At 52.4% G+C, this 23,305-nt stretch overlaps 3 protein-coding genes across 4 annotated transcripts in view; 1 reads left to right on the top strand and 2 right to left on the bottom strand.

The window, feature by feature from the left end:
- Positions 1–9,750, bottom strand: part of BCL7C (BAF chromatin remodeling complex subunit BCL7C) — a gene marked incomplete at its 3' end in the record, with an annotated part of 32,326 nt that extends 22,576 nt beyond the window's left edge. Inside the window, exons 1-6 of one of the 2 annotated variants that reach the window (XM_082670396.1) lie at positions 9,414–9,750; positions 8,784–8,862; positions 8,342–8,450; positions 8,087–8,248; positions 6,551–6,636; positions 5,807–5,996 (exon numbers count right to left, since the gene is read on the bottom strand). In XM_082670396.1, the coding sequence (XP_082526522.1) occupies positions 5,871–5,996; positions 6,551–6,636; positions 8,087–8,248; positions 8,342–8,450; positions 8,784–8,862; positions 9,414–9,505 (654 nt within the window). In that variant the 5' untranslated portion in view covers positions 9,506–9,750. Of the gene's footprint in view, positions 1–5,806; positions 5,997–6,550; positions 6,637–8,086; positions 8,249–8,341; positions 8,451–8,783; positions 8,863–9,413 lie in introns of those variants that run through there. The other variant, XM_082670395.1, reaches the window with a different exon arrangement.
- Positions 9,751–12,687: 2,937 nt separating this feature from the next.
- LOC309833303 (cardiotrophin-1-like) lies at positions 12,688–16,320 on the top strand. Its single transcript, XM_082671529.1, has 3 exons — positions 12,688–12,764; positions 13,946–14,064; positions 15,714–16,320. The coding sequence occupies exons 1-3, from the start codon at positions 12,740–12,742 to the stop codon at positions 16,179–16,181; spliced, it is 612 nt and encodes a 203-aa protein (XP_082527655.1). The 5' UTR covers positions 12,688–12,739; the 3' UTR covers positions 16,182–16,320.
- Positions 16,321–17,658: 1,338 nt separating this feature from the next.
- On the bottom strand, positions 17,659–22,924 carry LOC309832255 (cardiotrophin-2-like; the record flags this gene model as incomplete). The annotated part of the gene is made up of 3 exons (XM_082669876.1): positions 17,659–18,117; positions 20,617–20,753; positions 22,906–22,924. The coding sequence occupies 3 exons, from the start codon at positions 22,922–22,924 to the stop codon at positions 17,659–17,661; spliced, it is 615 nt and encodes a 204-aa protein (XP_082526002.1).
- Positions 22,925–23,305: the final 381 nt, after the last annotated feature.

The following is a 23,305-nucleotide window of genomic DNA, read 5'->3' as shown; positions in this document are numbered from 1 at the left end:
GGTAGAGAGCTCAGGGGGGAGGAGGGAGAGAGGAGGGCAGAGGCCAAACTGAGCAACTGAGCAGGGCCTGGTCTGCCATGATAAGGAGTTTGGCGCAAGAACTGCATGGGCAAAGGCAGGTGGGAAAGGGCACCATGAGGCCCATGTGGCAGGAAGGCAGGAAGCGAGGTGAGCATCCTGGAAGAAGAGGCTGAGGAGGTGAGCGGGGACCAGGCTGGAGAGCTCAGACATTAGCCTGCAGGCCATGCAAATGAACACGAACGAGAAGAGCAAGACATGGAGGGGTGGTGGGGACTCTAGGGGCTGGAGAGCACATGCTCCATCGCCAAGGGCAGCCAGCGCCCACACCCCTAGGTAATGACCATGCTTCGTAGCAGACTCAATGTCTCAGAACTTCTGCTTTGTCAAAGGTAGCCGGGAGGCCAGATTTTTGTATGAAATCACTTAATTTTAAGTATTGGCAACACATTCAACACCAGGTAAGCCAATCAAATCATACCCATAGGCCAGTGAGTCCCAAACTTTGCAGGATATGAGCGTCACCTGTGGAGCCAATGCCCCAGTCGCATCCTATACCACTGAAAATGTCTGGGGGTAGAAGCCAGACATCAAAATTTCCCAAGTGGTTCCAATATGCAGCAAAGTTTGAGAACCACTGCCATAGGCTGAGTATATCCTTTGGGTTGCCAGGCAAAGCCATGGGGAGCCATGGGAAGTTTTAGAGCAAGGGAGCAGCAGACCAGTTTGGAGTTTAAGGAAAATCAATTCTTAGAAGGAAGGAAGTGTAGTCTGGAGTGAGAAAGGGCCTGGGGGCCTCGGGGCAGTGGTGGGATCCCAGTTTGCCGAGAACTGAGGGATTCCCGGGAATGGAACTTGAAGGGCTAACATGGGGAAAGTCCTGGGCAAACCAGAATGCTTGGTCACCCTAGATCCTACCTCTGATATCGTTCTGTCTCCCCAGATTTCTGGGGGACTGATGCGAGGAGAGGAGAGAAGACCACAACAGGAAGCTGAGGTTTGAAAGGTCCCTGAGAAAAGGCTATCCATCTCCCTGGGATGTACTCATCCAGGGCTCTGAGCCCTAGGCCTGACAGGCTTGTGCGGGGAAACAGAAACAGGCAGAGAACTTGGACCCATCTGCTCTCCATCCAGCAGAGCAATCCTAGTCAAAGACAAGTCTACGGCATCTAACCCAGCGATAGAAAGGAACAAACTACTGATCCAAGCAACAGAGTGGGTGACTCTCAGAAACATTATGCTGAGTGAAAGGACATGGATGCAAAGGAGCACATACATTCCATGCATGCGAAGTTCAACAACAGGTTAACCTAATCAAAACCAAAATCAGAACAGTGCTGTCTCTAGGGAGCTGGGGACAGGGAAGGGGCAACAGGAGACTTTCCGGGGGGGGGATAGTGATATAGTTGATAAGGGCTTGCATCATGCAAATTATATATTTGTTGAAACTCACTGGATCACAGTTAACACCTGTGCATTTTGCTATATGAATAGTTTTGCTATATGAATACTATATGAATAGTTTTTCTTTTTACAGGAAAAGAAAAACCTATAAATAAATACTGGACTCTAGTGAAAAATGTGCATGCCGAAGTGTAGAGAGGAAAGTATACCACTGTCTGCAACTTATTTTGAAGTGTATCAAGAAAATAAGAAAGGTTGTTAGATGGATGGATAGGGCTATGTGATAAAGCAAACAGTAAAATGTTATATAGAATCTAGGTGGTAGGTACATCAGTGTTACCTATATAATTCTTCCAATTTTGCTGTAAACTTTAAAACTATAATAAAATATTAAGGGAAAAAGCCCTCTAAGTCTGATCATGTTACTCCTCTGCTCAGACCCCTTCAATAGCTCTTCATCTCACCCAGAACAAAAGCCAAAGTCCTGACAATGGCCTCCAAACAGGATAACCTTACATCCTGGTTATCCCGTTTCACCTGTTATCTGGGGATAATTACTAATACATCCTCTTTTATCCTCAAGGTTTGAATGACAGGTTATGTGCCTGTCCTGCCGCTGAGGCCCTTGCTGACCTGACCTCACTTCCCACCACTCTCTCCCTCCTCCCTCTGCTCCAGAGGCACTGATCTCATTTCCAGGCATGTGCCCCCTCAGGGCCTTTGCACTGGCTGTTCCCTCTTCCTGGAATGCATTTCCCCCAGATATGTGCAAGGATTTCTCCCTCACTTCCTTCAACCTTTTCCTCAAATGTGTCCTCAGTCAGGCCTCCCCTGACCTCCCTATTTAAAATTGCAATCTGCTTTTTCCCCACTTCCCTTACTCTATTTTTTCCACAGTACTTATAACTTTCTACATATAATCTGATTTACTGAAGCTAAGTTCCGTGAAGGCAAGGATATTTTTCCATCTTGTCTATGCTGTATCCCCAGGGCCTAGAACAGTACCCGGCAAACAGTAAGTGCACAATAAATACACGTTGCTATGAATAAAGGAATTCCCCTGCCTTCGTGGAGCTTGCAGTCTGGTGCTGGAGACCGAAGGCAACATCGACCATCACAAGAGAATTCCTGATGCTCTGGAAACGGCAGAAGAGGGGACAGGGGGCACGAGGAGAGGAGAGAAGACCACACCAGGAAGCTGAGGTTTGAAACACAATAAGCCATCTCCCAGATGAAGAGGGACGAGAAGGGCACTCCTGGCTGAGCAAACAGCATGAGCAAAGCCGCAGAGGTGAGGAAAAAAGCAAAGTGTCTGGGGGTGATTATAGGCAGTTCCAAGGGTAGCTGTGCAGGGATGGGAGGAAGAGGCGGAGTGTGGTACCATCCTGCAGGTAATGAGGGGACTGGAGGGTTCTAACCCCGGGCAACATCATGGGCAGATTCGGGCTTCCGAGACCGCCCAGCTGCTGGGTGGACAATGCATTGCTGATGGGCCAGAGCGAAGCAGGGAAACTCACTGGTGCCTACCAGCAAAACAGTGGGGCCCTAAAGAAAGGGGCAAGTGGGAGGGTTATTTAGGACAAGGACTTAACGGGACAGGGTGACTCATGGGATGTTGACTCTGACTTCTGGGTGCTCCCATCTTAGCCAACTCCTGGGATTGTGGGCCATTTCTGGGGAATCCCAGAGGGGATGCTGGGAACAGGTGGGGAGAAGGGCTAGGCTGAGGATATGTGGGACGTCTCGGTGGAGATGTCGTGAGGCATTTGGCTCTCTGAGCCTGGAGGTAGGGGGCAGAACTGGGAGGCAGAGACTTGGGAACCATTAATTCAAGGAGTAGGTGGGACCTAGCAGGGAAAGTGTTCATGAAAAGAGCTAGGCCAGAGCGAGAGATATTTAAGGGATCGGGAAAAGGAGAGAGTGACATAGGGGAAGAAAGCACTGGAGGCTAGGGCCTGAGAGCCAAGGGTGAAGAATTTCCAAAAAGAGAGTGTGGATGTGGGGAGCGGAAGGGGATGGCATGGCAAGGTGATGGTCAGGGATATGGCTATGGAAGAGGTGGCTTTTAAACCAGGTTACAGAGTAGGCTACAGAAATGGTGAGGGCAGGCTTGGGCTAAGGGACAGCTGCCTGGGGACTGGGGCCTTGGGCTAGGAGAGGGATAGGAATGGGGAAGACTCATACTTCAGCCTTTCAAGCCTACTCAGAAATGACTCTTCCTCCCCAGTCTCACTGGCAGGTGAGTCTCTGGCCTCTACCCCTACTCCCTAATATCCTCATCTGTAAAATGGGGTAATAGGAAAAACGGCTGCCATTTGTTGAGCACTTACTATGTACCAAGCCAAGGACTCTCTCTCCATGTATTGCCTCATTTAATCCTCACAATAATCTCACCAGGCTGATGTTACTATTATCCCCATTGTACAGATGAGAAAACTGAGGCACAGAGAGGTTAAGTCACTTGCTCAAGGTCACACAGTGAATGAATGGTGACGCTGAGATTCTAACCCAGAGCCTGAATTCTGGGCCTTAACACTGTACTACTAATCCATACAAAGCACTTTACATTTTACAGAGCACTCTCATCACCACATGAGGTGATTCAGGGGAATAACGAGATGACCCACACACCCTAGAAATGGCTGAGATTTTTACCACATGTGCTGAGGCTGAATAATGGCCCTCCAAAGATGTCCAGGCCTTATCCCCAGAACCTGTGAATATGTTACTTTACATGGCAAAGAAGATTCTGCCGATGTGATGAAATTAACAATCTTGAGCTGGGAAGATTAGCCTAGATTATGCAGGTGGGTCCAATGTAATCACAAGAGTCTTTAATAGAGGGAGGCAGGAGAGTCAGAGAAGTAGATGTGACAATGGAAGCACAGGCAGAAAGGGAGTTTGGACGATGCTATGCTGCTGGATCTGAAGATGGAGGGAGGGGCCATAAGGGATGCAGGTGGTCTGCAGAAGCTGGAAAAAGCAGGCAAACAGATGCTTCCCTACAGTCTCTGGAAGGAACCAGCCCTGTTGACATTTTTACTTTAACCGACTGAGAGTAATTTTGGACTTCTAACCTCCAGAATGCTAAGATAATACATTTGCATTGTTTTAAGCCACTAAAATTGTGGTAATTTGTTAGGCAGCAACAAGAAATGAATGTACCACATCACTGCACACCTGGCTCCCCTGGCCAGCCTGGCTCAAATATTACTACTGAAGCTGCTGGAAACACCCTGAATATTTTTAAAAGTTCTTTAAAGCTTCAATTTGGTCTTCTCTGAACCTCAGTCTCTTCCTTTGTTAAAAATAAAAATAGGAAAAAAAATAAAAATAGGGCTAATACACCTGACTCTGACTCTCTTGCAGGCACAGAGTGAAGGTACCCTTATATTATTTGAAGTTTCCCACAACCCACTGCAGCAGATCAGGCCTAGTTATTGTCCCCATTGCTCAGATGAACAAACTAAGGCTCAGAGAGGGGAAACAGCCAGCATAGAGCCACACAGCTAGCGAGTAACAGAGCCAGGACTTTAACCAGGACTTCTGATTTCAGATATACCACACTGAGGTACATGTCTCAGAGTCATGCTTGTGTGCCACCTACTCAGAGAAGCCTTCCTGGACAGCCTCAGCCCATTCATTAATTCATTCATTCACCCAACAATTGCTATGACTGCTCTATGCCTAGTGTGCTGCTAGGCAAGGCTGGGACCAAGCTCTGCTCTCAGGAGCCTACAGCCTAGTGGATGAGATAGACACACAAACCAACCATCCCCAAACAGCCTGATAAATGCTGAGACAAAGGGAAAGGAGCACACGGGGTTGTAGGAGCCCGAAGGGGAGAAACTCACTGAGCCTGGGGAAGGCTTCCTGGAGAAGGTAGTGACTGAGCCGAAGACAAGCAAGATTCAACCAGAAGTGTGGGCAGGGGCTCCAGTGGAGGAATGGCTAAGCAGAGGCAGGGAGGAACGATGCTGTAGCTTCCTGAGGGCAGGGAATGGGTTGGGTCATCCCAGGCCCCAAAGTCCCTCTGGGCTTCTGTGTTCCTGTGTGTGAATGGGAATCACGGGCCTAGCTGCCCAGAGCTTTGGTAATTGCTGGGCCCAGGGGAGGGCTGAGCAGGAAGAAAAGGGGTCCTGGGATTCCCAGAGCAGGAGGGCTGAAGGAAGGGTCAAAGGTAAGGGGGACAGGACAGGGTGGAGGGAGTGCTGGGGAGGCAGGGTCCTGGCTCAAACCCCTCTTCCATGTCTGACTCAGGGTGTGACTACAGGTAGGTCCTCTCAGAGCCTCAGTGACCCCATCTGAGAAATGGAGCGTGAGACAAAACTGTCTCCAAAGACCCTCCCCAGCCCTGACGGGGAAATGACATGACACATTACAAAAGGGTCTTTATTTGTAAAAAGCCAAAGGGACCCCTGGGGCGACAGGACAGGCAGGCCGGCTTCTCAGGGGTCAGGGGCATTTGGGCAGATGCGCTTGAGTGGGGGGGCGCCCTCCGAGTCCTCTGTATCACCCTGGGCTGCCTCGGGGACAGGTGGCACTGGCTCAAAGACGGGGTAAGCTTCAGGGGCCTGGAGAGGAAGGGTGGACAGGCATGAGCTCCACCCAAACCCAGGAGTGCAGCCTCCTAGCCTATGCCTTCTCGAAAGCCTCCACTCCACTCCCCTCCCGGACCCGGGAGTCTAGCCCAGGGCCAGGGCCCCAGGACGCAGATTAAGTAGGGCGCCGGAAACAACAACAACACCGTTTGGGGGAAAGAAGTTGATATTTGATATTTCTCGAAAACGTATCACGGTAGTCCTTGTGGGAAAAGTCAGAAGTTTGTGGGGGACTTTCTTAAGCTAATTACATTCTTAGGATTAAAAAAAAAAAAATACTTGGAGGTGCACCATGATCTTTTCAGGCTTTTAATGGTCTCAAATCAGCCCCAATCCAGCCCGCAGGATTTTGTTTCTAAAACACCCTTTTCTTTTCAGTCCCAAGAACCCAGCCTTATAGCCTTTAGCTGTGTCCAAGGTCTACATTTCCCACCTGGACCTCAAGAGTGCAGCCCCCAAGGCTTTGGCTACCCCAGAGCCCCCATTCCCTCCAAGACCTGGGAGTCCAGCCTCCTGGACACTCTCACCTCAGCCTCCAGCAATTCCGGAACAGGCTCCTCCTTGGTCAGCATTGGAGGTTCATCGGTGCCGCCCGCAGTTATGCCCCCAGGATCTGGAACATGAAATTAACAGGTGTTCCCTGAACAGCTGCTCTGTACCACAGCACAGACCAAGAGGGAAACACACCAATCACATAAGCCCGCGGGCTGTGGGAGCACTGAGTGGGGAGCCAGTCACCTGGCTGCAACCCAGGAAGAAAACACAGGAAGGACATTTAGGTGGGATCTTGACGGGTGAGTAGATTTGATCAGATAGACAAATGGGGAGCTGGAGTACATTTCAGGCAGAGGGAACAGAAGCTTGGCAAGCCCAGATTCTGGGGTTGGACTGCCTGGGTTCGAATCCTGACCCTGGGCAAGTGACTTAATTGCTCTAAGCCTGTTTTCCCCACCTGTAAAATGGAGATGATTACAGTAATTACCACATGAGACTGTTTTAAGAATTAAATGAGATAACACAGGAAAAGTACAGTGCCCTGCACACAGGAAGTGTTCGATAAATGCCAATTATTGTTTTTATATTAGTAAAGGTACACAAGCGTGTGGTATGATCTAGACAACACGGAACACAGGCCCAAGCCATGGTGTTCTTGGAAGGGAACAATGAGGTCAGCAGGGGACAGTTTACGAAGGGCCCGGAGTGCCAGGCTGAGAAGTCAAAGGTCACAGGCAGCCACTGAAGGCTTTGAAGCAGGAAAATGACCTCGTCAACCTTGTGCTCTGGTAGCTGTGTGGGTCCAGCTGGAAGACAGGAGACCCAGGAGGCTGGAGCTGGGTGCGGGTGAGAGAGATGACGGAGCCTGGGAAGGCAGACACATTGGGGAGGTGAATCTGACCAGATAGGGGATTGACTCTATGGGAAGAAAGAGGAGCTGAGGAGGACTCATACCCCAGATCCTGGCTCACTGGCTGTGTGAGCTTGGGCAACTTACTGAACCTCTCTGGGTTTCGGTTTCTCATCTATAAATGGAGATCATAACCCTCACAGAGTTGTTGTAAGGATTAAATGAGATAAAACATGGAAAGTGCTTAGAAGGGTGCCTGGCACACAGTAAGAGCTCAATAAGTATTAGCTGTTATCATCTCTTATTATTAATCACTCTTACGATTATCACGATTACTTATTCCTTAGCAAATATTTATTAAGCACCTACTATGTGTTCCATGGTGTTCTGAGGATACAGCAGTGAACAAGATTGATATGGGCCCAACATTCAGGAAGTGACATGAGGTGGGAGTGGCAGAGAAAGATACTTAACTAGTAAAATGCTAAATTTACATGAAAACCTCAGACAGTGCTAAGTTATCCACAGATGCCAAGAAGCCAGGGGAAGGAGACAGATAGTCGCTAGAGGAAGGGCGGTGACTTTCCACAGGACTCAGGGAAGGCCTTCCAAGGAGGCAACACAGGAGGGGGAGCAGGTCGAGGGGTAAGCTGGTGGCTTCGACCTTGGAGAGAACAAGATTCAGAAGAGAGGGCTCCTGGGAGGCACCTGGTCCTACCTCTCTCCTGGCCCAGCTGTGGGGGCTGAGCATCCTCCGGGACCCCTTCTGGTGGTCCAGCAGGTGACACAGGGCGGCTGGGCTGGGGGGTGCCCCCAGGGCTGGGATCGGTGCCCTTTTGCAGGGAGCCTTCCGAATGGAAACTCTGGTTACTGTTCTCATCTGTGGGAGCAAAAGCCAAAAGGGTTGGGCCTGAGGCCTCCAGCCCCCTCCCTCAATCCCCACAGCCCCCCACATCTCAGCATCCCTACATACCATTGAGATCGAGCAGGATGAGAGGGCCACCCGCTCGGGGACTGGCGCCCCTGCCCCTCCGCTCCCGGCCTCGGGATCTCTCTGCCCCGCCACCTGCCCTCCGTCGCTCCTGGGGGTTAGAGGGCTAAGGGTCAGAGTCAGCTTTCTAGTTAGCACTTGCAAAGCCCCCACTGTACAAATAAGCAAACTGAGGCACAGAGAAGCAGAAGGCCCTGCATGAGGGGACAGGTTGTGCACACTGGGTTAGGTTTTGAACTGGGGTGGGGTGAGCGGGGTCTGGTGTGGGGGGAGGGGGAAGAGGCGGAGTTGCTACTAATTGTTAACATCTGTCCGGGCTCCTGCATTTGAGGTCTGAGTGGGGACTGGAGGTGGAGGCCAGGGTGGGGAGGGGCTTGCCTGAGGCTGCACAGAGGAAGGGCCTGGTGTGGGAGAACTTGCTCACCTCCTCCTGGGGGTCCACCACTGGCACCCACTTGAAGATACGAAGGGAAGTGTCGCCCACAGTCACCCAGCGCTTCTCCCTGTGGGACGGTGGGGGGACTGGGTCAGAGAGGCCTGAGGAGAGAGCCACCCCAGGAGCTGGACACATCTGGGGATACCTGTAGAGGTGGTGGTGGTGCCGGAGGGAAGGGGCAGTTTTGCTAATGGGACATAGTTAGAGGGAGAAACCCTGCAGACCCGAGGGTATAGATGGGGGGTGCCTCTAGAGAGAGAGTGTGACTTGGGGTCATGGCTCTGCAGACCCCTGGGGTATATACGTGGAGAGCGCGACTATGGGCCGGGCTGGGGACCAAAGCAATGAAGATCACTCTGCATACTTGCGAAAGGAGTGTCAAAGCTTCAGGGGGCGGGGCATAAATGGGGGCTCCAGCCTCGGGAGGGCAGGGCTGGGGAACACGCTTTGTAGACCCCAGGGTGTAGCCAGGAGAAGGAAGATAGAGCCCTGCAGATCCAGGGCGCAGCTGGGAGGCACACCTAACACCTGGGGGCCACAGCTGGCGAAGGGGGGTAGACGTATCTGGGGGAGGAGTGGCCCATCGTGTCCCGTCCCTGGCCCCGGGGCAGCGCTCACCATCTCCGGACCTTCTCGATGGTCGCCATCACCTTCTTGATGTCATCCTTGGCCCGGCTCCGGGTCTCGGCCCGCACGGTCCGGCCGGCCATGCTGGCGGGGCTGGGGCCGAGGCCGAGCCCGCGGTTGGGCCGCCTCCCGTCCGGCTGGCTCAGGCTCGGCGCCAGGCCGGGGCGCCGCTCTCTCGGCCTGTCTTCTCTCCGGGAGTTGGCCGCGCCCTCCCTCGCTCCCCAAGGCTTCCGCGAGTCCCCGCCCCGCTTCCTGCCGCCGCGCCCCGCCCCGGCCCGTCCCCGGAGCGGCCGGGCGGCGCGGGAGGCCAGAGCCCAGGCCTGGAAGCCGGCCGACCCCGCCCCGACCGGGCCCGCCCCCTCGGGGCACCCGGACGAGCAGCGCCTCCTGCCCGCCGCCGAGAGGCAGGTTGGGGGCCGCTGGGCGACTGGATGCGCGCGGTGGGGCTGCGGCCTTGCATTCAGACCACGTGGGCGCCAGGGGGCGCGAGAGGGTGTGTGTCCTGTGTGCTACCGCTGCGCGTGGGGGCGTCCCTGGAACGGGGTGTGTGTGTGTGCGCGTGTGCGTGTGCGTGGGTGTGTGTCCCCCTCGCCAGGCGCTCTGGTTCTACAGTGTTCAACTACCCATTCATTCAACAGTCTACTGACTGAGTGCCAGTTACGTGCCAGACACTGCAAATATGACTGACTCTCCACCCACCAGAATGGCTAAAGTGAGAATGACGGACCTTACCAAGTGGAGGCGAAGAAGTAGAGCAACTGGATCCCTCATATTTCTGGGGGAGTGTAAATTGGTAGAGGCACTTTGGAAAGCTGGCGGTTTTCGAGTGAAACTCTATGATCCAGCAGTTCCACTCCTAGGTCGTTAACACCCAACAGAAATGCGTGGGTATCAGAACCAAGGGGCCTGTACTGGAATGTTCATAGCTCTATTCATAATAGCCTCAGACTGGAAACAACCCATCGACAGGGGAGTGCAAAATGATTGTAGTCTGTTCAAACCATGGAGGACACAGCAAGGAGAGTGATGTCCTGCTACCCCCAACAACTGGGACAAGTCTCATGAAAGAAGTCAGATACAGCACTACACACTGTATGATTCCATTTATATAAAGTTCAAAGCAGGCGAAACCGGGCTTCCCTGGTGGCGCAGTGGTTAAGAATCCGCCTGTCAATTCAGGGGACACGGGTTCGAGGCCTGGTCGGGGAAGGTCCCACATGCTGCGGAGCAACTGAGCCTGTGTGCCACAACTGCTGAGCCTGCGCTATAGAGCCCAAGAGACACAACTACTCAAGCCTGTGCCCCTGGAGCCGGTGCTTCGAAACGGGAGAGGCCACAGCAATGAGAAGCCTGCACACCGCAACAAAGAGTAGCCCCCACTCATCGCAACTCAAGAAAGCCCGCGGCGCAGCAATGAAGACCAAACGCAGCCAAAAATAAAAAAATAAATTAAAAAATTAAAAAAAAACAGACAAAACCGATTAATGTTGTGAGAAATCAGAATAGTGGTCAGCCTTGGGACTGGGAGGGGCTAAGAGGGGGCTCTGGGAACTGGTCATGTTCTGTTTCTTAATCTGGTGCTGGTTCCCAGGGCATATTTACTCTTGGAAAATTCGTCAGGCTGTACCCTTATGATGTGTGTACTTTTCCCTGTGTATATTTTACTTCAATGGAAAGTTTACTTAAAATGAGTGTGTCTTGGTTGATTTTGTTTGAGGCTGTGTTTGTCAGCAGATGCCACCTTCTAAATTTCTGTTGTTACGTGTGCATGTGTTTCAAGGGTGTGGCTATTGTGTCTGTGTGTTTTGGTGTTACTATGTTCAGAGGGGTTAAGGTATAGGAAGGTGGTTATGACAGCATTTCTGGATCCAAACTGCTGAGGTAAAATCCCAGCTGTTCTTGTCCAGTGACCTTAGACAAGTCACTTATTTCTAATTCCTCAGCTATAACATGGGAGTGAGTTAATACCTGTATAACTTAGAACAGTGCCTTGCACATAGTAAATACCCAACAACAGTTTCTGTTAAAAAAATGTGTGATGGTGACTTCCCTGGTGGCGTAGTGGTTAAGAATCTGCCTGCCAATGCAGGGGACACGGGTTCGAGCCCTGGTCTGGGAAGCTCCCACATGCAGCAGAGCAACTAATACCATGCGCCACAACTATTGAGCCTGCGTTCTAGAGCCCACGTGCTGCAACTACTGAAGCCCGTGCGCCTAGAGCCTGTGCTCCGCAGCAAGAGACGCCACCGCAATGAGAAGCCCGCGCACCGCAACGGAAGAGTAGCCCCTGCTCACTGCAACTAGAGAAAGCCCGCGCACAGTGTGTGATGCCCCACCTGCTGTGCCCTCTGCCAGTTCATCTCTTTCTTCCTTTATTCTGACAGTTGTCTGCACATGGCAATGTACTCACAGACACACAGGTCTCCTTCCCAGTTTCTTCATTCACAAACCCCATAACAAGCTGTTGTCTATGGTTTCCCCATCAGACTGTGAGCTCCTCAGGGGGCTAGAGACCAAGAATGGATCATCTCTGGGTCCCAGAGCTCAGGAGAGTGTGGGTGCCTGGGAACCATTTGTGGGGATAAGTAAGTGTGTACAGACCGTTCAGCATTTGTCTGCATCAGGTTAGTGGTTTGACGTGTGGGTATGACTCCCTGTACCTGTCTCTTAAGTTTGTTCCTGTGTGAAAACCCTTCAGTAGATGCGGGTGTGTCAGAAGAATTCTCTTACTGGGTCTGGTAAGGTGAGGTGAGGTGGCCGCCTAGTAGGAGTGACTGTGAAAGCAAGGGCAGGAGACATCTGAGATAGGCCGGGAGGTGTATGTCCGGGCAGGTATGGCCTAAGCCTGAGGGCCCCCACCTTGGCCTCTCACGCACCCCGCTCTCCCCTCCCCCAGCCAAGAGGAAGGGCAGCACATTCCTGTCCTACCAGCTGCTCCCTCTCCACCTCCCACCCCTCCCCAGCTTTCTCCGAAAAGCAGCCCGGGCGCCAAGCCTTCCCTCAGGTCGGAGCCTGAGCCTTCTCCTCCCATCTGACTCAGGGCTGTCTCCCAGGCCCCGGCAACCCAAGCCTGCAGGTCCCGAGTCCACTCTGCAGACAACCTGCCGCCCCCTTCCCGACTAGGCCGTGCATGCAGGGAGCTGAGCTCAGGGCCAAGGAATCCTGCCTGGGGCGGCGGAGGTGGGGTGGGAGGGGGTGTAGATTGTTGGGGTCTGAGCCCTGATTGGCTACGGCCGGGCCACGCCCCCACCCTTTTCCCCCTTCTCCCCTCCTCGGTAGGGGGGCGTGGAGGCAACCGGGATCAGCCTGGGGCCAGCATGAGCCGGAGGGAGGGAAATCTGGGTAAGGGGCTGAAGGGCCGGATCTCGAGCGCCGAGGGGAGCAGGGGTCAGAAGGGCTGGAAGCTGGGGTCTGGGTCCCCGCCACCCCTAGGTCCGGGAAGGGAGCGGCCTGGGCGGGGGAGAGCAGGGCCCCGGTGTCAGGTAACGAGCGGGTGAGTTGTGCGTCAGCTGTGGGAAGGGGCAAGCGCCAGAGTTTAGAGGAGGCCTGGGGCTGTGACTTCAGGGACTTGGGCTCAGGAGGTAGATTACCGGTTCGAGTACACCCTGGGGGAGAATTGGGGTCGTGGCTGGGGCAGGACGCCGGGACCCTCTCTGAGTACCGGGAAAGAAGCAGAGCTGGGAGCCAGAAGGAGGGGTAAAGTTAGGGGCGGAAGTCTTTGGGCCACAGGGGCTGGTAAGTGACAACAGGAGACGAAAGTCGAGGCTGTTAAGGATAGGGACCCGCGGGGCAAACTCTAGCGAGGGGCGGGTCGGGAGTTGCCGGGCTAGGACTACAGTCCCCAGCATGCCCTGGGCACGCGCGCTAGGCGTCTCGGGAAATGTACTCTTCTTCCCGGGGCGCCACCCTCTAACTTGTGCTGGTTAAGGCCGGTTGCTGATTCATTGAAACTGTACGGTGCCCAGCCCACGGTTTTGCATAGAAGGACCATCAGGGAAGAAATGGCACTTCAGTATCCCAATCTGTAAAATGGGCTTAAAGGCTTGTTTCAGTTTTAAGTTCTGTGCTTCGATGATGCTGAATTCCACCAACAATCACTGAGGTACAGAGATACGTGAGCCCTGCCCTCAAAGGGCTCCCATGCTGAGGCAGATTCTCACAGATAAAAGAGATATTAAAAGAACCGCCTTGGAAGTATGAACAAATGGCCTTAAGTAGAAGGAAGAAGTTAATTTAAAGGAGGAGTGAATCTGGAGGCTGCACTGAGGAGGCAGTATTTGAATTTGGCTTTAATAGGATTTTAACCATGATTTGGGGACAGGGAACACATTTCAGGAGAACAACCATTTGGCAAATGTCTGGTGCCCTATTTTCCCTCAGTTGGAATGGGACAGAACCTGCCTGGCTTAAAAGGTGGAGAATTCAGAGTGGAGCTTCCGGGTTCAGGAAGAGCCAGCCTGGAAGAAGTGGTCAAGAAGCAAGGGGTTGGGGTGCCCTCATTCCTCCCCCCCTTTTCCCACCAGAGGACCCCCAGGCTGACTCCTCAATCTCACCCCTTCCCCACTTGGAGTCCAAGATCCAACAGACACACAGCCTTGCCCGCCTCCTCACCAAATATGCTGAGCAGCTGCTCCAGGAATATGTGAGTGGGGTTCGGGGTGTGGGTACCAGGGGCCTGGGGAATGGGGAAGTACATACAGATCAAGGGGTCCTTGACCACCCATTTTCTCAATCTCACTTCACAGCTGCAGAAATTGGGGCTCCCAAGAGGGGTTAGTAACTGGCCCCTGGCCACACAGCAAATTGGAGGAGGACCCTGTCTGTGCCCCAAATGCCCCTCCATTAGCCTCAGCATGGAGGCTCCCTCCTTGGTACTTTAAGACAGAAGGAACCTGAGAGAGTGAAGAGAACTCTGGTCTGGGAGTCAGGAAACCTATGTTCTTAGGCTCTGTGTGATCTTGTCATCTCACCTCCATGAGCTTGGGACTCCCCAGTTGTAAAAGGAGGCAGTTAAGGGAATTCCCTGGAGGTCCAGTGATTAGGATTTGGGCACTTTCACTGCCAGAGCCTGCGTTCAATCCCTGGTCGGGGAACTAAGATCCCGGCAGGACCAAAAAAAATAAAAAAGGAGGCAGTTGAATAAGATGAGCTGTGAACTCTTCTACCTGTGTTATGCAGAGAAGCTAAGAAAGGGTTTCAATCTAGGGGTAAAAATGCCATCCCAAGAGGACACTTTTACAGAGGAGAAGGATCTGCCAAAATCTTTGGTTGGCCAGAGGACACTGACAAAGGAAACTAGATAGTTCCCCAAAATACTCTGATGTAGTGGAGGGAGGGTATAGTTTTGAATCAGATAGACTGTAGCCCTGCCAACTTGTTGTGACCATGGGCAGTACTAATAACATTAAACATAATAATTTAATAATTATGACAGCAATAGTAAGATAATAAAGCTAGCTTTGTAGTCCTACCAACTTTGGTTCAAATTCCAGCTTCTGCCCCTTCCTAGATGGATGACCTAGGATAAGTCAGTCCCAATATCCTCATTTACAAGACCATGATCATCATCATCACACCTATTATTGGGAAGATTAGGAATAGTGTGTTTAAAGCAGCACAGTGCCTGAACCAGAAGCAAAATGTTAGGAAAGGATAAATGGTATTGTTATAGCATCTTTACAAATTACAAATCACCTTTATCTTTTCATTTGTTCATTCAATTCACATGACAGTTATTCATTGAGCCCCTGGCTGTGTGTCAAGCAGGTGCAGAAGTGGGGAAGAATGGGGGGAGGGAGTGAAACAAACTCGGTCCCTGCACTATCTTCTGTGATTCTCAAGAGGTCCGTGGTAGGCAGGCAGGACAGGGAACGGTTCCCCCATCTTACAGAGGAGACCACTGAGGCTCAGAGAAGGAAACGGTTTTGCACTGAATGGCACAGCTAGTAAGTGGTGGAGACAGGATTTGAAGCTGGGTCTGTCAGATAGCATTAATAAAAGAGCTAACGTTTTTTGTGCCCTTCCAATGAGTCAGGACCTGCCTTAAGCATTTTAACAGACTCATAACTACCTTATGAAGTTGATATGGTTATTATCTCCATTGAGGAGATGAGGAAACAAAGCAGTGGTGTAAAGCGCACAGTGGTTTTTGTTGTTTTGTATTATCTCAAACACAGCCTCTCTGTTGGCCGGAGTGTGTCATTTACGAGATGGTGACACTGAGGACCCAGGAGAGGGGTGGAGGGCTGAGTTCCGGGCGGAGGAGCCGCCCTGACTGCCGCGTCTCCGCAGGTGCAGCACCAGGGAGACCCCTTCGGGCTGCCTGGCTTCTCGCCCCCGCGGCTGCCGGTGGCCGATCTGAGCGCCCCGGCCCCGGGCCACGCGGGCCTGCCGGTGCCCGAGCGCCTGCGGCTGGACGAGGCGGCGCTAGCCGCGCTGCCACCGCTGCTGGACGTCGTGCGCCGCCGCCAGGCCGAGCTGAACCCGCGCGCGCTGCGCCTGCTGCGGCGCCTGGAGGACGCGGCGCGCCAGGCGCGGGCCCTGGGCGCCGCCGTGGAGGCCGTGCTGGCCGCTCTGGGCGCCGAGACCCGCGGGCCCCGACCGGAGCCCGCCGCCGCCGCCGCCATTGCCGCGGCCACTGTCACTGCGGGCGTCTTCCCGGCCAAGGTGCTGGGGCTCCGCGTGTGCGGCCTCTACCGCGAGTGGGTGAGCCGCACCGAGGCCGACCTAGGCCAGCTGGCGCCCGGGGGCCCGGCCTAAGAGCGGGGCACGCGCCGCAGCTCGCGGTCCCCTCCTGGGCCGTCTCCCCCTCTGCATCCCTCTCCATCTCCAGCAGCGTCTCTGTGTTCTCCGACCGTCTCCATCTCTCTATTTGCTTTGTACACTCTCGATCTCTTTTTCTCCCTGGGGCCTCCTTGTCTCCGTCTGTGACTTCCCATGTCTATCACTTCCTTGCTTTCCCCCTCTTCTTCTCCATCGCTTGGGCCTGCCTCGCTGAGGATCTCTGTCTCCCCTTCTCCCCATCTCTTGCCTCCTCTTGGCCCCATGTGAGCATGTGTACATCTGCGCCTCATCTCAAGGGGACACCTGGCACTCTGTTTCCCTCTGTCCTTCTCTCTGTCCTTTCCTGGCCAGGGACATGTCTGCTGACCCTGTGGTGGGTGGGCTCCTCCAGACAAATTTCAGCCACCTTCCCCCAGGGTCACTCCACCTGCTGCTCTCCCCCTCCCACATCCCACCCTTTGCGGCCCTGCCTCCTCTGCCTTTGATGTCCTTTCCCTTCTTCCCCTCCCTCTGCCCTATCCCTCCCTGTACCTTCCCTTCCCCCCAAGTTAGGTCTACTGGAGAGAAAAAAAAAATCACCCCTTAAAAAGAGTTTTATTTACGAGAATAAGTTAATTTTTTGTAAATAAAATGTTTAAAAATAAAAAGAACACTAAAGTTACCAGTATATATAGTTGTTGAAAATGGGGAGACACCTTTAAGGAGAATAAGGTCCTTGGGTTACAAACTGGTTCCCCCAGACATCCCCAAAAGCCACAGTATAAATAGGAGATTCATGAGAGCCCCAGGCCAGGGATGCCATCTCTCAGCCCAGAACAGGAAGTGAATGTGTCCTGAGCAGGAAACAGATGTGACACAAACCCTTAGTTTTTCAAGAATCAGACGTCCATTGAATAAGAAGTGAAGCCCCTTAAGATGGGAAGTTGGAACAGTGGCCGTAGTCGGAGAGGTAGACTAGGGGAGGAAATGAGCTCCAGCAAGAAGGGAGGCCTAGTTGCTCAGAAAGTCCATATCTTCATACAGGAAGTGAGGTAGACAGAGACAAGAAGGCAGCCCCTGGACCTCCCCGAAATTACAGGAGGGAGAAGGTCTCAGGGAGAGCCCAGGAAGGAGACCAACTGTACTGCCCCGTGGAGTGGGAAGTGAAGCCACTTCAAAGAGATACTTTTTTCCACCCAGGAGGTGAGCAACCAGTACCACTGGACTGGTAATCCATAAAATGATATCCATAGAGTCCCACCCAGATCTGGAAGGGAGGCCATAGGACCTAGGCAGGAAGGCCCAGGCAGTGGCGACTTGAGGCCTGGTTACCAGGAAATTTTCCCAAATACATGGTACACAAGCCCTGTCTCCTAGACAAGATGTGTCTCCTTTCTAGCCAAGAAGCAAGGCAGAAAATAGTCCGTTGTGAAAGGGGAAGTGTTGCAGCCTCTGACGGGAAGTTCCACCTCCTCTACCCAGGGTATTTGGCCTTGAGCAGAGCCAAGTCCCTCACAGCTCGGTCAGTCCAATGGCCATATTCCTGGGTTACTACATAACCTCGACATTTCCTCTCGAAGGCCGAGGCCCCTAAGGGGACAAGCCCGAGAGTGTCCTCTTCTGGGGGGATAGGCAGGCCCAGGGCAGTCATGATGGCAGCCATGTTGCCCAGCAGGCCTTGGGCCCTGAGTGTTGCAGCCCCTAGCTGAGCCAGAAGGATGGGACTGCCAGGGTTCAGGTCACTCTGGTCATCCCCCACGAGCTGGAGGTGCTGGGTCAAGGCCAGGAAGGCCCCCTGGGCACAGCTCAGACGCTCCCTATCATTCAGCACATGCCAGGTCTTGAAGGAGACGGCGGCAGGAGGCAGGCTGCTGAGCTGGAGCTCTGGCGCTGAGAAGCCAGGATCACTAAAGGGGCTGCCTTGGCACTGGAGCTGCATGAGGGACAGAGACGGGAGTGAGGAGGCCAAAAGGCTGCCCTGGGTCTCCCCTGACTTCACATCTGCCTTCCATGAGACTGGCATCTTCCCAGGGGGAGTTGACATTCCCTGCCTCTCAGGGAGTTGGTGAAATGTTCTAGCACAGAGCCCAGGCTCTGTTAGGTTCCAGTTTGGCCTCCTTCACGTACAAGTTGTGCAACTTTGAATCACAGCTTCAGTAATTCCCATGTGTCACTATTATGGTGAAGATAAGTAATATATTGGGCTGGCCAGAAAGTTAGTTCGGTTAATGAATACATTGTTCAATAAAGTTCTTGGTGAAAATGAAAGATGTGTCTTTTCTTTTTTTTTCTTTTTTTTTTTTTGCGGTACGCGGGCCTCTCACTGTTGTGGCCCAAAAGATGTGTCTTTTATTTTTACTCAAAACTGAACGAACTATGGGGCTTCCCTGGTGGCGCAGTGGTTGAGAGTCCGCCTGCTGATGCAGGGAACATGGGTTCGTGCCCCAGTCCAGGAAGATCCCACATGCCGCGGAGCGGCTGGGCCTGTGAGCCATGGCCGTTGAGCCTGTGCGTCCGGAGCCTGTGCTCCGCAACGGGAGAGGCCACAACAGTGAGAGGCCCGCGTACCGCAAAAAAAAAAAAAAAAAAAAAAACCTGAACGAACTAGTTGGCCAACGCAACGTATAAAGCACTTAGCACAGCATCTGGCATACAATAAGGGCATTAATATTGTTCACGAACTACCTATTAGAATCATGAACACTATGACTATGCTACTTATTGCAATATTTTCAATATAAATATATTATTGACAACGTATAATAGTTACAGCCCTATTTCCTTTTTATTCACAGCATTTAGTGGTTTATGTTTGTTCATTTTATTATAATCATTAATAAATAATTATTAATATTATTAAATTTAGCTGAGTGACTTCTCCATTAAAGTTCTCGCCTCCACAAACCTAGGCCCACAGAATTTTAATGCACACTGATAAATCCCCTAATTGAGAGATCATCTGGTCCTACATCCCCATCTTACACGTGGGGAAACTGAGGCTCAGGGTACCCAAAGCTACCCAGGGTTTGGTGGATATGAGACTAGAAACTAGATTAAGTAACTTCACGTGGACCTAGAGTATAACACAGCAGAAGAGTCACAAACCCCAGGGCCTCCAGGGACCAGGCAGATCATGTCACTTGGGGAAGAGGGCAGGACTAAGAGGGGGGTGGGGGTGGCAGGAGGCCAATAGGATCCCTGTGCCTGTTTTTGACAGGTACTCATACACAGAATCTGAACAAGCATTGCATGGCCTAAACAAAACAGCTGTGGGTCAGACCCAATCAGGAGGCTGCCAGTTTGAACTTCTAGACCTGAGGTTTTGTGACCTCAGGCAAATTATTCCCCTTCTCTAAAACTCAGTATTCCTTATCTGTAAAATGGGTTATAAATCCACCTCTCAGAACTATTTGAGGAGTCAATAAGATAATGAAGCTAAGGACTTCCCCAGTGGTGCAGTGGTTGAGAATCCGCCTGCCAGTGCTGGGAACATGGGTTCAAGCCCTGGTCCGGGAAGACCCCACATGCCGTGGAGCAACTAAGCCCATGTGCCACAACTACTGAAGCCCATGCGTCTAGAGCCCATGCTCTGCAGCAAGAGGAGCCACCGCGATGAGAAGCCTATGCACTGCAACGAAGAGTAGCCCCCGCTCGCTGCAACCAGAGAAAGCCCGCGTGCAGCAACGAAGACCCAACGCAGCCAAAAATAAATAAATATTTTAAAAAGATAATAAGGCTAGACTTCCCAGCATGGCTTAGGCTCAAGCAAGCACGGGGCAGGCTTCCCTGGTGATGTAGTGGTTAAGAATCCACCTGCCAATGCAGGGGACACGGGCTCGAGCCCTGGTCCAGGAAGATCTCACATGCTGTGGAGCAACTAAGCCCGTGAGCCACAACTACTGAACCTGAGCTCTAGAGCCTGTGCTCTGCAACAAGAGAAGCCACCGCAATGAGAAGCCCGCGCACCGCAACAAAGAGCAGCCCCCAATTGCCACAACTAGAGAAAGCCCGTGCACAGCAACGAAGACCCAATGCAGCCAAAAATAAATAAATAAATTTATCAAAAAAAAGAAAAAGAGAAAGCACGGGGCATGAGGTAGTTGTGGAAAGAATCATGATTCCCCTAAAGCCTTTCCCTCTATGTGCTTCCTTTGAATCTTCTAATAGTCCTGAGAGGTCAGCCAAGGCAGGATCACCAGCCCATTTGGCGGATGAGGAAGCTAAGACTGGGAGAGAAGGAATGACTTGCCCAAGGTCAGCCAGCCATCAGTGACAACGTTCCTGGGAGTATGTCTTTAGATGGCAGAGTCCCTATACCCTTGGACCCGCGGAGGAGCCTTCCTCTGGCCTTGCTCTGCTTCCCCTACCCAGAGCTGGGCCGGGAGAGTGGCGCCCTTCTCCCCTCATTCCCTGCTCGTGCCGTATCACTCACATAAGTCTGCAGCAGTGTTGAAGTATTCTTCTGCATGTAGAGTGCCAGGCTGTAGGCTTGACTGATGGGCTTAGCTGGGGAGATGGGGGCTCCCAGACTGAGGGGTGGCAGCAGCAGGGTCAGCAGGCAGAGGGCGGCTGGCAGGAGAAATCAGAGGTCAGCACCTCGCCTGCCAATTCATTCATTCATCATAACAGCTCCTCAAGTGGGTACAGCCCTTGTGGGCTACAATGATCTTGTGTATCCAAGTCAGGGCAGAACCATCCTTTAAGCCCATTATTTCCAGCCCAGAATATCCCCCTGAACTCCAGACTCATGTATTCAACTTCCCGCTTGACATTTTCCCTTGGATATTAATAAGCTTCTCAAAGTCAAAATATCCAATGCTCAAAAGAAAAAAAAAAATCCAATGCTCAGCTCAAGATGCCCTCTTCCCCTTCCTCTCCCAGCCTTCCCCACTCAGGGAAGAGCACATCCATTCTCCCAGGTGCTCAGGTCAAAACCATGGGGTCCTTTTAGACGCCTCATTCTCTCCTTCTCTTATGTTCAACCCACAGTAAATCCTGTTGGATCTGTCCTTAAAAGGTGGCCAAGAGGTCTGTTGTGTTTTTTTTTCCGGCCACATTGTGCAGCCTGCGGGATCTCAGTTTCCCAACCAAGGATCGAACCTGGGCTACGGAGTGAAAGCCTGAAATCCTAACCACTAGGCCACCAGGGAACTCCCTCGGTCTGTCTGTGTTTCTTGATCTGAGCACTTATGACAAGGATACCTTGACTTTGTGAAAATTCATTGAGCTGTATACTTAGGACTTGTGCACACTTCCCTGTACGTATTCGTTATTTTCAATAAAAAATTTTAAAAGATGAAAAGAAGTATCTAGAAGCGAGCTACCTCTCTCTCTTCTAGTGTCTCTGTCTCCACCCTTGCCTCCCTCCGCCACCTCGCAACTCTCCAACTCCAGCTAGATCCCTCCTCTGCCCAAACCTTCCCGTGGCTCCCACCTAACACAGTGAAAGCCTCCGTGTGGGCTACAGACCTGGCCCCTCTTTTCTGCTGCGCCCCATGCAGGCTTTGCCTTGCTGGGTCCTGCCGTGAGCACCCCACAACCCTACCCAAGGCTGCTCCTTCTCGTCCTTCAGGCCTCAACTCAAAAGCCCCTCCGTCTCCCTGATGTGTAGTCTTCAGAGACTTCTGCTGTTTACAGATCCCTCATTGATTTCTTTGTCTACTTGCTTGTTGCTGTCTCTCCCCCTGGAATGTTGGCTCCAGGAAAGAAGAAACCTCACCTGCTTCATTCACTGCTGGTTCCCCAGCACCTAGTGCAGAGCTTGATAAATATATATATTTTTAAAAATAAATTTATTCATTTTATTTATTTATCTTTGGCTGTGTTGGATCTTCATTGCTACGTGTGGGCTTTTTCTCTAGTTGCGGCGAGTGGGGGGCTACTCTTCTTTGCAGTGTGCAGATTTCTCATTGAGGTGGCTTCTCTTGTTGGGGAGCACGGGCTCTAGGCATGTGGGTTTCAGTAGTTGTGGCACGCGGACTCAGTAGTTGTGGCTCGCGGGCTCTAGAGCACAGGCTCAGTAGTTGGGGCACACGGGCTCAGTTGCTCCGCGGCATGTGGGATCTTCCCGGACCAGGGCTCGAACCCGTGTCCCCTGCATTGGCAGGCGGACTCTCAACCACTGCGCCACCAAGGAAGTCCCCATAAATATTTTTTGAATGAATGGATGCTGCTGTGAACATCCTTATCCCAGCCTCTTGGGGAACTGCTGAAAGTGGAAATATCTGGATTGGAGGGTGTATTTATTTTAAATTTGAGTAAATCCTGCCAAATTGGCTTCTCAAGGGTTGGGCCCAGTTGTCCCCACCAACAGTGTGAGGATCAGAGAGGAGGGCAATTCCCTAAGGTCACCAGCTATGATGGAGACGAGAGACAAACCAGGGTGGCCTCCTTGGCTTCCCTGTCTACATTCCTGAATTCCCAGAAATTCAGAACTTAAGGGAAGGCCTGAAGGTGAAGGCCCATTCATTCATTCAACAAACTTTTTGCCTGTTTCTTTACTGCCGTGTCCCCAAATGCTTAGAATACTACCTAGCGCCTAACAGGCACTTGGTAAATATTTCTTGAATGAATGAATGACGAATGAAGTCCTCTGTGTTTAAGGATTTGGAGGTTCGCAACAGATGTAAAATAGCCAGGCACCTGAGTCAGACGGGCCAGAGGGCCAGGCGGTACGCGCTCCCGTCCTGGCCTCGGGACCTTGGCGCCCTCCCTCACTCACGCGGCGGGTGATAGCTCATGTTCTCTCCTTGGCTCCTTCATCTCTGCAGTCTCCAGGTGGTTCTGGGGCATCTTTCCTCCCGCCCTTCAGGTGGCTTTATACCTGGGGTTGAGCCCTAGGGCCGCCCACGAGGGAGGGAAGGAGTCAGAAGCCCTGGGCACAGGGAATATGTAGGGAAGGGGACACTGAGGTGACACCCTCGTCCCCTACAGCCCCCAAACTCGACCTTAAACCCCGGTTGCTGGGAGAAAGGGGGCCAGGCGGGGAAGGGATTATCGGGGGACAAAGGGGCTGCCCTGCTCCCTGCTGCTTTGCACGTCCAGGGATCCAGTTTCCTGTGAGGAGGAGGCCCCTGTTCCGCCCCACGGGGACCCAGGCATTGGGCCCTGGCTGCTGAGGA

Source organism: Grampus griseus, assembly GCF_964374135.1.
Source record: "Grampus griseus genome assembly, chromosome: 14".
Classification (NCBI taxonomy): Eukaryota; Metazoa; Chordata; class Mammalia; order Artiodactyla; family Delphinidae; genus Grampus; species Grampus griseus.
The sequence above is the reverse complement of the archived record's forward strand: the minus strand, read 5'-3'. Positions and strand labels throughout refer to the sequence as shown.